The sequence below is a fragment of the Hyalella azteca genome, unplaced genomic scaffold (assembly GCF_000764305.2).
Source record: "Hyalella azteca isolate HAZT.00-mixed unplaced genomic scaffold, Hazt_2.0.2 contig16054, whole genome shotgun sequence".
NCBI classification, from domain to species: domain Eukaryota; kingdom Metazoa; phylum Arthropoda; class Malacostraca; order Amphipoda; family Hyalellidae; genus Hyalella; species Hyalella azteca.
Window position 1 is genome coordinate 101,179 of NW_025945881.1, and position 15,275 is coordinate 116,453.

Consider the following 15,275-nt stretch of genomic DNA (forward strand, 5'->3'; position numbering starts at 1 on the left):
ATTTGTTTCTCCATTATTAGAGAAGCAAATTACTTCTCCATTATTGGTCGAAATGAAGAAGACTAACTAATATTCAGTTTTAGAAGAATAATTTATATCGTTATATTTTATTTTATTCCCCTGATCAGATAGAAGGAGACTTAACCGAAGGTTAAATCTTCTTTTTTTCCTTAGGGTGGATATGCGATGCTTGTCAACGACAAACCTCTAGCATGAACAAACATAAAACGTCATAAACAACAACAAACGAACGTCTAGCCTGCACAAAAAACGTCAAGCGTGACATACAAAAGACAAGACGTGCCAAATGCTTATCATCATAAGACAGATATGATTGCATCAATAATACAGGGCTACAAAAAGGATAGCTATATGTATCAGCGTGTGCCCTAGATATCATTGTGCTCTTACACCTAATATTTTCTAACAGGAGGAAAAGGTATTGTACGATTTATGCCTTCAAGTAAATAATTCAAGATAAAGATATCCTATCAACAATACCATAGACACAAGTATTTTCTAATCAATATTAAAAAATCTAATTGAAGAGAATAAAAATATGAGTTTACTTTTAAATGATTTACCCTCAGCATCCTCGTCATTGTTGTCCTCGGGTTTTCTCTTCCTTTTCTTGAGCTGCGACTCATCATTGTAGAGCGACAGGTCCACTGCACAGCATGGATTACTCATTCATCATTTATATTTATATTATAATACGTATATTAAGTCTTTATGAATAACTTATTTACATCGACCAAGCTATTCATGTTACTATGATTCAAACGATAGTAAACGAGAGATTCTAAATTAAATCGACTCATGAATGATGACGTATTTCAACACACAATAGAATAGCTAATAAAAATTGACTATTAAAATTTCCTTATATAACGTAGAAGAGAATAGCAACAAAATCAGATTATAATTCGAATTTGTCACTGCCAAACAGACAAAAGTGATGATTCTTTATTATGTTAGCTATCCTATTCCAATTATTAAAAAAAAAACTGCTACAATGAATGGTATTTGAAATCGTTACTCTTAAGAACAATAGAAGAAGAAATAAGACCGATGCAACAAAAAACAGCTGAAGGATTGACGGTAAAGAAGAAAGTCACCTTTTTGGAAGAAAGTTTTATGATCGGAGGAAATATTTAATCATTACACAACCACACGTGTACGGTGTAACACAATAGACATCGATTTAAAATAAATGTATTTTCAACTTCATAGCACAAGATATTTCTTAGTTCCGTTAAAACAAAATTGTAAATTTATTAGTAATTGCAGCCATACTTCATCATATAAATGTCCAAAGATCTAACTTGGTGACAAAATTAGTAAAAACATGCCGGTTTTGTCGTAGTAGTCAGGAGAGAAGAGGTCAGGGCTGTCGGCTTGTGGTGAGAGCCAGCGAATGCTGAAGCTTGTGGTGCGTCTCTTGACGTTCTGGCAAGCCTGGCACAGGTAGAAACCCGCATCAGGATTCCGTACTGCCAGATACTCGTTTCTGTCAAGAAAATTGCCCGTCAATGTTATAAATAAATTTCTGCCTATAGTACTTCAATTATAGATTATTCCAAGCAATGAGAACTTCTAAGAACTGGATTATATGCTATAAAAACTGGCACAGGTAGAAACCCGCGTCAGAATTCCGTACTGCCAGATACTCGTTTCTGTCAAAAAATCGCTCATCAATGTTGTAAATAAATCTATTTCTGCCTATAGTACTTCAATTAGTATTCCAAGTAGTGAGTATTTCAAGTAGTGAGTAGGTACTTCAAGTACTGAGTACTTCTAGGAGCTGGATTATGAAAATATGCTATAAAAATCTTAAGAAAGTAATTGAGATTATAAATATCCTATTGATATCTTGATTGCCGTGATAATCCCTCCACGAGAGGCGGCGATCCATCATGGCCAGGGACTGCTACGTCCGAAACGAATACCAAGATACGAGAGATTCCTGCTCGTCTAACCCCGCAAAAGATAGTATATTCACCTGAAGAAGACCGTCAACTCCTCAGGTTTGTCTTCCGCTTTATTTGAATTGACTTTCCTAGGCTTGGATGTTGCCGGATCAATGCTGGGGCTCTGGTATTGCTCAGCAGGTCGCCTGCTGNATCCATTAGGTGTTGCTCCAGCAACTGCCTCTTTACTTCTGACAGGTGAAAAGGTCTGAGGTTTCTGTTGAGTAGGAGATGGAGCAGGAGCTTTGGAGGGAGAAGTAGCAGCAGCAGCAGTAGCAGTATCCGTTATAGCACTACTAGTATTAACAGATGGTTGAGCAACTGTTCTGCCAGCAGGTGCCTGTGTGACAGAAGTCACGGTGTGTGTTGTTGTACTAGAGGCTTTAACAGGAGAAATTTTAGTGGTTGGTGTCTGAGCATTGCTTTGAACGCCATTGACGCTGGGCTGATTGGCCGTGAGTCTGGCAGTAGCCGCTTCCAGACGAGAGCCTGCAGCAGCAGGAGGACGAGCGCTGGGAGCTCCTCTCAGAGGTGATGGACGGAATGATTGTTGAGGAGCCTGCTGCTGCTGTTGTTGCTGACTACCAGACTGCTGCATGCTCACTACGGCAGCAGGCTGAGGTGATGCAGCTGGTGCACCAACCTTTGGAGAACTGCTTGCAGGTGCAGTGGTGGTGGCAGCTTTGGTGTTGGCAGGAGGAGCCGTAACTGCATTGGGTTTTGCACCAGGTGTTGCTGATGTAGCAGCAACTGGTTTTGTTGCAGCGGCAGCAGCCGCAGCTGTGGCCAGTGGAACATGAGTGGGCTTATTAGGAGATGCAGTAGGAGGTTTTGCAGGCTGTGATTGTTGTGCCAAAGGCTTAGCTTGTTGTTGTGGAGGCAGTTGTTGTTGTTGTTGTTGCTGCTGCTGTGGCTGTTGATGTTGCTGTGGGGTCGGCTGCCATGGCTGTTGTTGCGGCCACTGCTGGTGTGGTACATGCTGCTGGGGCACCGCAACTTGCGTTTGTTGTTGAGGCTGATGCATTTGTGTAGCTTGCAGGGGTTGTAGCTGCTGTGGTAGTTGTTGCGGTGGTTGTGGAGGTAGTTGCTGTTGTGATGGTTGTTGCTGTGGTGGTGGTGGTTGTTGCTGTGGTGGTGGTTGTTGCTGTGGTGGAGGTTGTTGCTGTGGTGGAGGTTGTTGCTGTGGTGGTGGTTGTTGCTGTGGTGGTGGTGGTTGCTGTGGTGGTGGTTGTTGTTGTGGCGATGGTTGCTGTTGAGGTGGCAGTTGCTGTTGTGGTGGCTGTTGCTGCTGTGATGGTAGTAGCTGTTGTGATGGTTGTTGCTGTTGTGGAGGTGGTTGCTGTGGAGGTGGCTGCTGTTGCAGTGGTTGTTGCTGCTGAGGTGTTAGTGGCTGCTGCTGCGGTTTGTTGATGCTAGTAAGACTAGGCAAGTTGGGCTTGTTGGAGCTTGGCTGATAACTCGGGGTGTGTAATAGAGGAGCATTAGCAACACTTGTCTTAGCTTGTGGCTGATGAACTAGTGTGTTGACATTTCCTGATTGATGTGAAGAAGACTTGGACTGTACCATTGGCTGTGGACTAGCCTGCTGTATTGGAGGAGCACCTTGTGGCACTTGTTGTGTAGGTTTGGGTGTAGATGTCACAGCAGGTTTAGCAGCAGCAGGAACCTGGACGGAATTACTAGTAACAGGAAGGAGGCCTGGAATTTGTTGTGCTTTTGGTTGTTGTGCTGCATTTGATGTTCCAGATGTAACAGCAGCACCTATTTGAGATATCATCTTAGCTTGATCAGAACTCTCCTTTGAAATGGGAACAGAAGTAGGTGGTGCAACTGAAGTTTTCTGCTGAGTGGATGATACAGGAGGTTTAGGCTGCTGTGGTGCAGGAGCTGCGGATTTTGGCTGCTGAGACAGCACTGGGGGCTTAGGCTGCTGTGGTGGTGTCTGCAATTGTGTTGTTTGAAGAGAGGGATTTGCTGCAGCTGATGTAATTGGTGTGGCAAATGGTGGGTGAGGGAGTGGTTGCTGTTGAGGAGGAGGCTTTTGGACTGCAGCAGTAGCAGTATATGGCGAGTCAGTGGTAACAGGCGCAAGTTGAGGCAGCTTTGGTGGTACCACAGCACCCGGGATAGTTGTGGCTGTCACATTAGCTGCTGAGGGCAAGGCTCCAGTGTGTGCAGGCCTTGGTTGGAGATTCCCAGGGTAGACAGGAGCAGCTTGTTGCATGGGACGAGGCACCATCTGCTGTAGGGTTTGGCCAGAGTTGTGTGGGTGGTTCAGCTGAGCTGCTGCAGCAGGAGGGTGGGATGGGTGACCAGACATGTTGTGGGCAGGAGGAGGGGGCTGAAGGCCACTGCCAACTTTGGGACTCTGCATGTACCAGCCACTGGCTGCAAGGTGAGGAGTTGGACTTGGATTATTCCACCTGTAGACAAAATGATTAGAGTTAGCCACATGGGTTGAATGATTTTCATTTCCATGTTTCATGCCTTCCTGAATGTGACTCCTTCTGACCACATTCAGTATTTGTTCCATGACCAAGGACTCAAGAGATAAAGTCTCTCATATTTGTGCGGGCTTACCGGGAACCGCTACACAGTGCCTAAAATTTACAAGTCTGATTTTGCCTCAAAGTTTCAATTCTGACCAATTTTTGCAGCATATAATACCCCTAGTTTCAAACTGGCTAAGTTCTCAGTTCCTGTCTTGAACTGTCTTACAACCAACCAGTACACAGTAGACAATTCTTATACTTTTGTTGACCACTTATGGGATTTTACTGATGTTCAAGACTTAATAATGCCCTCTTTTGACATAGAAAATTTATTTACAAATATACCGCTTTTTGAAATTATAGAGATCTGTCTAAATACTCTGTTTAAAGATATTCATGATACTGTTATTGGTTTTAACAGCAATTTTTTTAAATCCCTGCGTGAATTATCAGTTCTAAATTTGATTTTCATATTTGCTGGTAAATTTTACAGACAGATTGACGGTTTGGGCATGGGTCTCGACTCGACTTCATGGTTCTCGACTAGACTTCATGGTTCTCAACTCGACTTTACAAGGTTTCATGGCTGACAATTGTTCTGATTTTAAATCATTTTTTTTTTCAACAGATACGTCGATGACACCTTTCTTATTTTCAAGCACCCCTCCCATGAAAAACTTTTCTTTGATTACCTAAACTTGCAACATAATTCTATTAAATTTACCATTGAACTTGAATCGAACCATAGTTTGTCCTTTCTAGACTGCAATATTACTAAATCTAATGGCCATTTTCAAACATCTGTTTTCAGAAAATCAACTTCCACAGGCCTAAGCACCTGCTTTTTTAGTTTTTGTTTTATAGATTCAAGTTTAACAGGCTTCAAACACTATTACACCACAGCTTTTGTATTTGCTTGACTTTCTATGCCATGCATTCTGAATTTAAATTTCTGTGCAATATCTTCTTGCTTAATGGATTTCCTTCTGGCTTGGTGTTTACCCAATTAAAAAATTCACATCTAAGCGATACAGTCAAGTTGTTCCAGTGCCTGACAGTAGAAACATTGCTTACTGTTCTCTTCCATACTTTGGCCATGCGTCCAAAATTATGTCAAGAGAATTAAAAGATTTGTTTATGAAATACTTTCCAGACATTAACCTTTGTATCTTACTGGTCAATAATTTCAAAATATGTTCATTTTCTAGGTACAAAGATATCTTCCCTTCTCACATGCGATCGTCCCTAGTTTATAAATTTAGTTGTGCACGATGTACATCTGATAACATTGGGATGACAGCGCGCAACCTTTACACTAGGATTGCTGAGCATAGAGGGAGGAGTTATAGGACTGGGCAGTTACTATTGCGCCCTCCTCATTTGGCTGTGCAAACTCACGCCAAACAGTGCAACGCTCCAGCGTCAGACACTGACTAAGGTTTTAGCTTATAGTTCTGGTGCTTCCGATTTGCATATCTTGAAATCATGGTGGCAATCGAGAACACGTTTTTTTTTTAGGGTAAACATCCCATTTCTGAACGCAAATTAAGCCTATGCATTGCAGACTAAATTTACGAACGCGAATGTTAAACAATAATAATTCAATTCATTAAAATCAGCTAACAAAAAATCTTAGTTTTTACGCACCAGACACCTCTGACTCATATGCTAGTAGAATCGAGGCAGACGACAGTGCATGACTGGAAGCACGTGCATCAACAACCATACGCGGCTCCAGTTCAAAATGCACTGCTGGCTGGCTGCAGGCTGCAGCTGGCAACACATATATCGACAACACGCATCAAGCTATGATTGGCCGTTTGGACTAGTTCATATTTAGCTTACGTTCTCTCGTTCAGGAAAGAAATAACTGGCGCGTTTGTCATAGGAGGAGACAGACGTTCGAGTGCTTGCCTATCCGGATTTCCCTTTCGATTTAATTCCTGATTTAGAGCAAACACTGTGTTGAGGGGATTTTCGCAAATGATATATTGATCCGACACTTTGTGAACAAATTTTCAAGATAAACTTACATGACAAATTTAATAATCTTTACCAAATTACAAACGAAACTATTCATTCGCAATGCCCTCAAGCGATTGAACGTGATAAATGATCATTTTTTTCACTTCTTCCCCGCATCAATTAATTTTCCTCATTAAGCCTAAAATATCTCTCAAACTAATGAACTTAGCAAATGTTAAAAAAACGGTGATGTTTAGGTCATGATCATTTTTTTCAATTTCACCTTTGGTGCGCCTTAAACGGTTCTAAATTCACAGTGAGCCTAACATCTCCTATCCTCTTGCACAGGCTTTTTGTGTACCTTTAATTAAAGGCGCAATTAAAAAATAATCACGACCTAAACATCTGGAGTTATTTGGAGTTATTTTACTAAAAAATAAAATTGATTTTACCACCCGGTCAAAGAAACCACAGGACCTGGGGTAACAAAGACCATCACTTTTTTTTAAATTACATCAAAACTATGAGAGGCAGGAGACAGCAATTTATGGTGAGTAAAGCTAGAGTATAGACCTGTATTTTGCATGTTTCAATTCAAGTTTAACTTATCTAGTAAAAAAATGACATCTTGAAAAAAAAGTGGTCAAAGTTACCCCATTTTATGGTATCTTCTTGCTTAATGGATTTCCTTCTGGCTTGGTGTTTACCCAGATTAAAAAATTCACATCTAAGCAATATACTGAAGTTGTTCCAGTGCCTGACAGTAGAAACATTGCTTACTGTTCTCTTCCATACTTTGGCCATGTGTCCAAAATTATGTCAAGAGAATTAAAAGATTCGTTAATGAAATACTTTCCAGACATTAACCTTTGTATCTTACTGGTCAATAATTTCAAAAATGTTAATTTTCTAGGTACAAAGATATCTTCCCTTCCCACATGCAATCGTCCCTAGTTTATAAATTTAGTTGTGCACAATGTGCATCTGATAACATTGGGATGACAGCATGCAACCTTTACACTAGGATTGCTGAGCATAGAGGGAGGAGTTATAGGACTGGGCAGTTACTATTGCGCCCTCCTCATTTGGCTGTGCGAACTCACGCCAAACAGATAGATAGGTATTTACTTAATTATTCTACCCTTTGTGTAAAACCTACCTTACCCCTGTAAATTTAGGTTTTTAACTTCTGTGTTCTTTTCTTTTGACTCCAAACTTTATTAATTTTCTGACTGTAATTGTGTTCTAGATTTATCAAACTGACAATGGAGCTGGTCTCCAAAACGTTTTCAACATAAATATGCTGAATTTTTGTGGAGCTTTCTTTACTTTTAAATTTCTAGTGTATCATGAATTCTACCCAGCCTAGACAGCAGAAAGTGGATGAATGTCTGAAGATCTTTAGTGATGCACCAGCAGAAAAATTTGCAACTTTGGAATATTTTGGTGACACATTTGGATTGAAATCATGGCATTTTAGATATTTGCAAATCTATGCTGATGCTAACCATAGAACAGATGAAGCTGCAAAGCACAATCCACAATTTGGTCATTTTGGTTGTGGTGCAATTGCCTATTACAATATCTGGGGTGTTTAAAATACACTCATCAAAGTTGGTCTTGTAAGAATTTTGATGAAAATTATGTTTGCAGCACATCTTGAAGACTGCCTGCAATGCGGTGATGAATCTTGAAGACTGCCAGCAATGCAACAATGCATTTCGGAGACTGCTGCCAATGCATCGTGAAGACAGCCAGCAATGCATCTTGAAGACTGTGAAGGATGCATCTTGAGGACTGCAGGCAATGCATCTTGGGTACTCTTGGCAACATTTTTGGTCTACAAAGGTTAAAATTGGCGACTCGTTTGTCAAACTGCACCCTGGTACCCCACATGAATGACCCAAAAAAACTGTGATCACACAATTATATCCACTTCCATGTCTCCTTTTTAATTTATTTAGCAAATGTATGAAATATAACATTTTTGCCAAAAATATTTTGGAATCCCCTATAAAACAAACATTACAACCTGCAATATCCTAAATTGTTATTGGCACTAGCCACTAAGAAACAATTCTGGTTGAGGCTAGTAAAATTTGTTCATTCTATTCAATAGTTCATGGTAGGCTGGCCACAGACATGGAATGGTGAGTCCCAACTAAATTTTTTGAGCTGTGTTTTTTATGGGTTTGCCTGGTATGATTAAAGTTTTTTGAGCTATGAATTCCATATCTTGGCCATGAAGAATAGCCATTTACAATCTGCAGACTTATTTACAAAGTCCATGCACATGTTACCTCAAATCTCTAATTTTACAATAAAAAAGTCAAACAGCAAAGCTAGGCCTAACATTTGTCTTCACTTAAGTGGCAACTGAACAAGTGATAATGCAGTCTGACCGCTCAGACGTGACCATGGCAGTGCGGTCTTCAAGGAATTGTTTTGGGTTAACTTGTCTTACATTCTGCAGGATATTTCTGGGCCATCTAGTGGGAAAATGTTGAGATCCAAAGATCACCAATAATCCATAATGCCACCAATGAGATCATCGAAAAATGTGTCAAAGTTGACAGTTGACCTTGCTCTACCAAATAGTGATAAACTGTTTGTGTAGAAAGAATATTATGGTTTGAGACTTTTAAATACGTCTGTGAATATATTAGGAATCTTTTAGGTACACTTGTATTTTGCTGATTTCGAGTGGTAAATAAATTAATAGATGATTAAGTTGAGAAACGCATTTAGACACATAAAAACTAATTCCGACACAACTTGAATTGGACACACACAGCTCGTTCCAAGCTGTGTGCAAAAATTAAAATTTTCTTAAATAAAAGCTTAATAACTGTTAATTTTAAAAGCCTAATTAAGTTGTGCTCAATATTCAATAGTGTTCTAATTCAAAGCCGTGTCGTATTCCAATACAGCTCACACAGCGATCGGAATTCAAACACGTGGATGTCAGAATTACGTATTAGTACAATTTGAAGCGCGGTCGACTGCTTTTAACTTGATAACCTGACCAGAAGCTCATTATATTTTGGTTGCAAAAGTATCACACCAAGAATGTATATAATAGAAAACTAAGTAAAATTTATGCTGATTGACTGGGAGGCATGTACATTTTACAAATAAAATTGCATCGCAGGAAGCTTACTAATTCAGGGCCATCGCATATTTACTGCGGGTAATGTGTGACGAAAATTTCTTGTTGGAGAAAAACATCAAAATTTCTGGATGTTCTATTTTTCATGTTAGGCGTTCATGATATTACATAAGGCAACCGTTCAGGAAAATTGAATATCAGAATAAAAGGTTTAGTTTGCAAGACAACAGAATGAGGCGAGGCTTGGAGTTTCAAGAGTCAAAATAAAGTTTTGTTTGGCATGGTGCTGGCACTTAGGAGTGATTATGACTGAGTATCCATTGTTGTGATGGAGTCATGGTGCTGCGGTTGCGGACGCTGAGGAGGAGGCAAAGGTGCTGCCAAACTAGATGATTTGGATCTCAATATTTTCCCACTAGATGGCCAAGACCTAGTGTTTTTGCAGTATTTCGACACGCAAATGTATGACGTCACTATTTCAACCATCATAGTGTAAAAGGATCATCGATACCACATTCCATACTTAAGAAATTGGTTTAAATCTCAGGTTATTGAGGAAATTAAAAATGAACTGATTCCAAATAAGCTATGGTTTGCCACTATGTCAACCATCAATGAACGCATGGAACTAAAACAAAGCTTAATATAAAGGAAAAACTAGAGAAGTGACGGAATTACCTACGATGTCGGAATATACCGCGTTTACCCTACCATCATTATCATACATAAAAAATTGGTTTAAGTCTTGAGTAAATGAGGAAATTAAAAATGAACTGATTCTAAAAAATCTCTGGTTTGTCACTATGGGTGACCCTGCTTCCACCCTCTGCACCCTGGCCTCAAGACTTTAGTAGATGAAGCAATTAAAAATGTTAAAAATTAACTACCTACCTAATTCTAGAAAATATCTGCTTTGCCACTATGACTATGACTGTTGAGTTTTGTGCAAGTGTAACACCTGAATTATTCTACTTAAGTCATTGAATTGGATGTTAAGTAGCTCAGTAGCCTAAACTCACAAACGTACAGAAAACGTTAGGTATTTCAACAAGTAAAACATCTCCGCCCGGCATTTCAAGTCAGCTTCACGTTTGCCATAGCGCTGTAATGTGCGTAATAATCCTCACGTCTAAAGCACGCTAGGCATACATTTACTGCTTCAACCGTAGTTACTTAACAAGTTAACATTATACAGGAATATTACAGGTTAACAAGAAATCTTACAAAAATTGATAATAAATGCAGCTAAATTCTATCTGAACCGGCTCAAGCAACATATTTCGTATGAATTACTCACGCAGAGGATGAAAGATACAACACTTGCAATTCTGAATTGTTTCTGTAGATATATAGATTATGAAATTATTAGCAAATGTTATTGCAAGTTTTTTGCTAAACTTTCGTAAATAACACTGCTTTATTATCGCACAGTAATAGTAAATTTATCGCGTCCGCCATTTTCTACGCCGAAATCGTTCAAACGTGTATCATTGACTTCGGCTTGGTCTCCATGTCGATAGGGGAGACTACAAGATACAGCCATGTTGCTAAAGGCAACTTTCCTAGGAAGAAGCAAACGCCCGACGTGTAGTATATCACCTCTCCTTTAGATGGTTGCCACTACCAGGATGGACAATTATCAAAACAACTAAAATCTGCTCAGATCTTAGTTACTTTTACTGTAGTACCTATAGTACTCATCAAAATAATCGCATGCATGAGCTTGCCAAAGCTCACTCAAAAGTTTGGTTGGTTTGATTGGTATGAGCCGATTTAAATATGAAGTTTGGAATTAATCCCAAATATTTTATGTACCTTGATGGGTGCAGTCACTGTAGGTCAGTCAGACGTAAGAAATTACATATTGCAATAGATTAGTTGGGGCATTACAAAAGGTCATTTACGATATTTATGTGTCGTAATAAAGAACAACTCACTTCTTAAGTTTTATTAATTTATTAGCAGGATTTCCTAAATAATTTTCATAGTTAATTTTATTTCAACTAAACAACTAAAAAATTTTAAGGCAAATAAGAATGTTTACTGCTCACAAATGCCGCTATCGATTATCAAAGCAGCAAACATGTGGCAGTGAATCAACATTAATTAAATTCTGTCTCAACGTCATTTGATTCATGAGTAGGCTAACATGAAATCTATGGTGCCCTGACATCTCATCATACGAGAGATTTCATCACTAGTGCAATCCACCATAAGATTTCATCATTGCATAAAATACATTTTGCAAACGTAAGTGCATGTAGGAAAGGTTACATTGGTAAAGGATAAAATTTAACGATGATGAAATGCGTCAATTATGAAATGTTTCCTCTGATGAGCAACCAATCTACGCGTCAACGTAACTGCGCAACTGCAAGCAAGACACGAGAGCGCCCGCCCGCCGCTCGAGCGGAGGCACTTTGGATGAGCATTTCAGGAACAAAGGAAGGACGCTATAGAATAGAATAAAAGTGTCGCCACTGAAGAAATAGGCCCATGGCCTGTTGCCGATTCTTGAATTTTTCGTGACTTGGGGATCCGGCCCGATTCTTGAATTTTCGTTCACAAGGGATCCGGCCTTTGGAACCCGATCTTTCCATAACTGACGATTGATTATAAGTCAAAGGATAAGTACAGATTTTCTTGTTTTGGTCAAAATCTCACTAGATCATTTAAAATATTGATCTTACATCTCACGTAAAACTTAATGTCGAATTTGAACGGGCTGTGGATAATTTATGAAAAAAATATAAATGTTGCTTAGCGGCCACGTAGATTTAAATTGATTTATAATTTGAATGAAAAAGCAGAGACTAAGATAAAACGTTTTCACAGAATGTTCAACACATTATATTCCATATTTTGTAGTAAACTAAATTAATGTAAAGCCAAATGCACTGAGTACCTACCAGAGCTAAACATTGATAAAAATATCTAGAAATAAAAATGCTTCAAACAGTTAAACTACTTTGTACTTATGTTACAAAATTTCAAATTCATGTGTTTCAAATCCATCAATCGCTTGATAATGAATATTCATTACATTGTATATTTGGAACGGCGTATTATAAAATGTCTTCTGTTAACGTGCTTTTTGATCTGCAAACGATAGCAATAAAGATCATTCGACTCATAGAAGAACAAACAAGATGATCATTAATAGAAATCACTGTGGTCTCTAACCAAGTTATTGCATAAATGGGGAACTTCTGCCCATCTGTAGCAAAATAGTAAAACGTGCACCAACGGTGGGAATAAATAAGGGGTTAAACAACAATTTAGCATCAATAAAAAAACAGTTTGGTCAACCCAAAACTGGTTCCGAACTAACAAAGCAGGTGTAGATGTAGTAAAGACTAGAATCACTAGATGATGGAGGCAACAAGGGAAGGAGAGCTAGGGAGTCCACGACGTCGATATTCAACGGCGAAATACCGTGGTGCATTGTTACTTTTGAACGATAAGTTCTAGCTCAACGAAACTCTCTGGCACTCGCAGTCGCGCCTTGTAACCATTGAACGATATCTTCTGGCGCTACGAAACTTTCTGGCACTTGCATGTGGCGCCTAAATTTGAAGCTGACCAAATGCTCTGTTGAAGCGTTGTTTGGCATTGATTTGTTAATTGGTTTTGTTTGAAGAAATAAGGATAAGTGATTTTCTGCATACTCACAAGCTTATTGGGGAAGTTTGAGGTAAAGGAGCTAAATCCCAAACTACTATGAACATTTTGGTGAACTAAGTAGGCACTGAGCAGGGCGTCCGGTGTGTTCGAATCCATGCACAAGCAGTGCTATAACGGACTAAAAGACGTATCACCTTTAAAGATAGACGTATCATCTTGTTCTGTCCAAAGTTACCAGCATTCACAAAGATAACAATTTGCCATTAATGTTTCAACTGTCATTGACTGTTTCGAGCAACCAATAAAAAAATCCACAAAAATCAATTGTTCAGTGTATGCCAGAAATGCCACTTTATAATCTCATCGTTTTGTATCGATAACAATAAATGAGATGTCATTTAATGATTGTTAATTGTATGATTTGTATCTACTCACCAAGCGTTGAAATACATGGGATCCATTGAAACGATGAGTCACGAATCGAAAGTCCTTCACAACGAACCAGCTTCCTTTGATATAACTCTTTTTTTTTTTACACAGTCTGTTCTCTGTATAGTGAGGAATGATGTCATATTAATTAACGCTCAAATAAGTTTCTCATGCACAAACGAAATGAATATCTGATTAAGCACATTTAATGAGCCATCGAAACACTTCGTGTACTCTTGTTTTCCATATCGACCTTAAAATTACCATTTATAATTATAATTATCAAAAATTTTCGTTTAAATTCGATTGAACTTAATTATGATTTGAAACTATTTCAAGCTTCAACCGCGTGTCGAAGCGTCGTCGTGCATAATTCTATTTCAATATTTCTGCATTCAAGGAGGCACAAGCAAAAACTTCTGAGGGATTAACCCTTAGTTACGGTGTTTGTTGGGCTAACAAAGAGCGAGACGAAACTTCAATGAGGATGAACTTTTTGCTGTATTGGCAATTCAGACGCACACGTGGGCATAAATCACCCAAGTTTAAGTCATTTTTTTTTAAGTAGAAATGATTTGAGTTAAAGTGGGTTCGCGTCCATTCCATTGACTTTATAACATTAAATCTATGCATTTCGGAAAATTTTTCTACTTTGAACGATGGCGTTCAAAGCTTTATCGCGTACTTTATCGCGTAGCTTTTCAATAATGACAGAAGCGAAATTTAATTTTTTGTGTGTGCGCTATTGAGGACAGTTTATGGCAAGGGGATGAACGAATAAACTGATATAATAGAAGAGTCAAAGATGATAGATAATACCAGTGATAGAAAGTGTTCACCGGCGACATTTCGTAATAAAGCCAACAGCAACCCACCCAACTGAAATAATGACAGAAGCGAAATTTAATTTTTTTTGTGTGCGCTATTGAGGACAGTTTATGGCAAGGGGACATAATAGAAGAGTCAAAGATGATAGATAATACCAGTGATAGAAAGTGTTCACCGGCGACATTTCGTAATAAAGCCAACAGCAACCCACCCAACTGCATACCCATGGGTATGGCCTATGGTCAGTCTTCGGGCTACACAGGAAATGATTCTAAATTTTTTGGGTTAGCCACGGATTCTTCCCTTCTGGAATGGCGGTTTACAGATTATGCGAAGCGACTAAAATCTGACATGAATGTTTCCGGTTTGGTAATGCGATATAGAAAAAATTCAATACGAAGGAAACTCACCAATGCCATAATAAATTGGAAAAAAGCTAGAAATCACATGCAAACCAAATTACTTGGTAGTTCATGTACAGTTGTTCTCAAAGTCCGAATATAGTCTCAATGTAATGCGTGTTAAAATATATCGTATGCCAGGGCGCGGCCGATCAAAATTATTCAGAACGACATTAAGTGAAGGTATTTCGTGTTTCCGGCGCAAAAAAAACTTCGTGTCGGGAATATTAATTCTCATAGTAATCAAACAAGCTAATGAAAATTAATGATTTGATGATTGCAAGAGCATAAGGTAATAAATATGACGTAGTGCGGTGCAAATAAAATATAGTTCAGACGATTACATCTGTTACCGGTATATCACGATTTTTGGCGCGTTTGATGGATATTAAACATAATACAGAAACACGTAGCGGGTTACCATTTTCATCTTTTTTTAGAATGTGCGTCCATGTTA

General features: G+C 38.8%; 1 protein-coding gene across 1 annotated transcript; it reads right to left on the minus strand.

Annotated features, from left to right (window-relative positions):
* Positions 1-254: 254 nt before the first annotated feature.
* On the minus strand, positions 255-13,709 carry LOC108668040 (proline-rich extensin-like protein EPR1). The gene is made up of 5 exons (XM_018155169.2): positions 13,596-13,709; positions 2,003-4,393; positions 1,353-1,510; positions 585-668; positions 255-259 (listed from the first exon to the last, which is right to left on the minus strand). Exons 1-5 carry the CDS (start codon positions 13,619-13,621, stop codon positions 255-257), a joined length of 2,664 nt encoding a protein of 887 aa, XP_018010658.2. The 5' UTR covers positions 13,622-13,709.
* Positions 13,710-15,275: the final 1,566 nt, after the last annotated feature.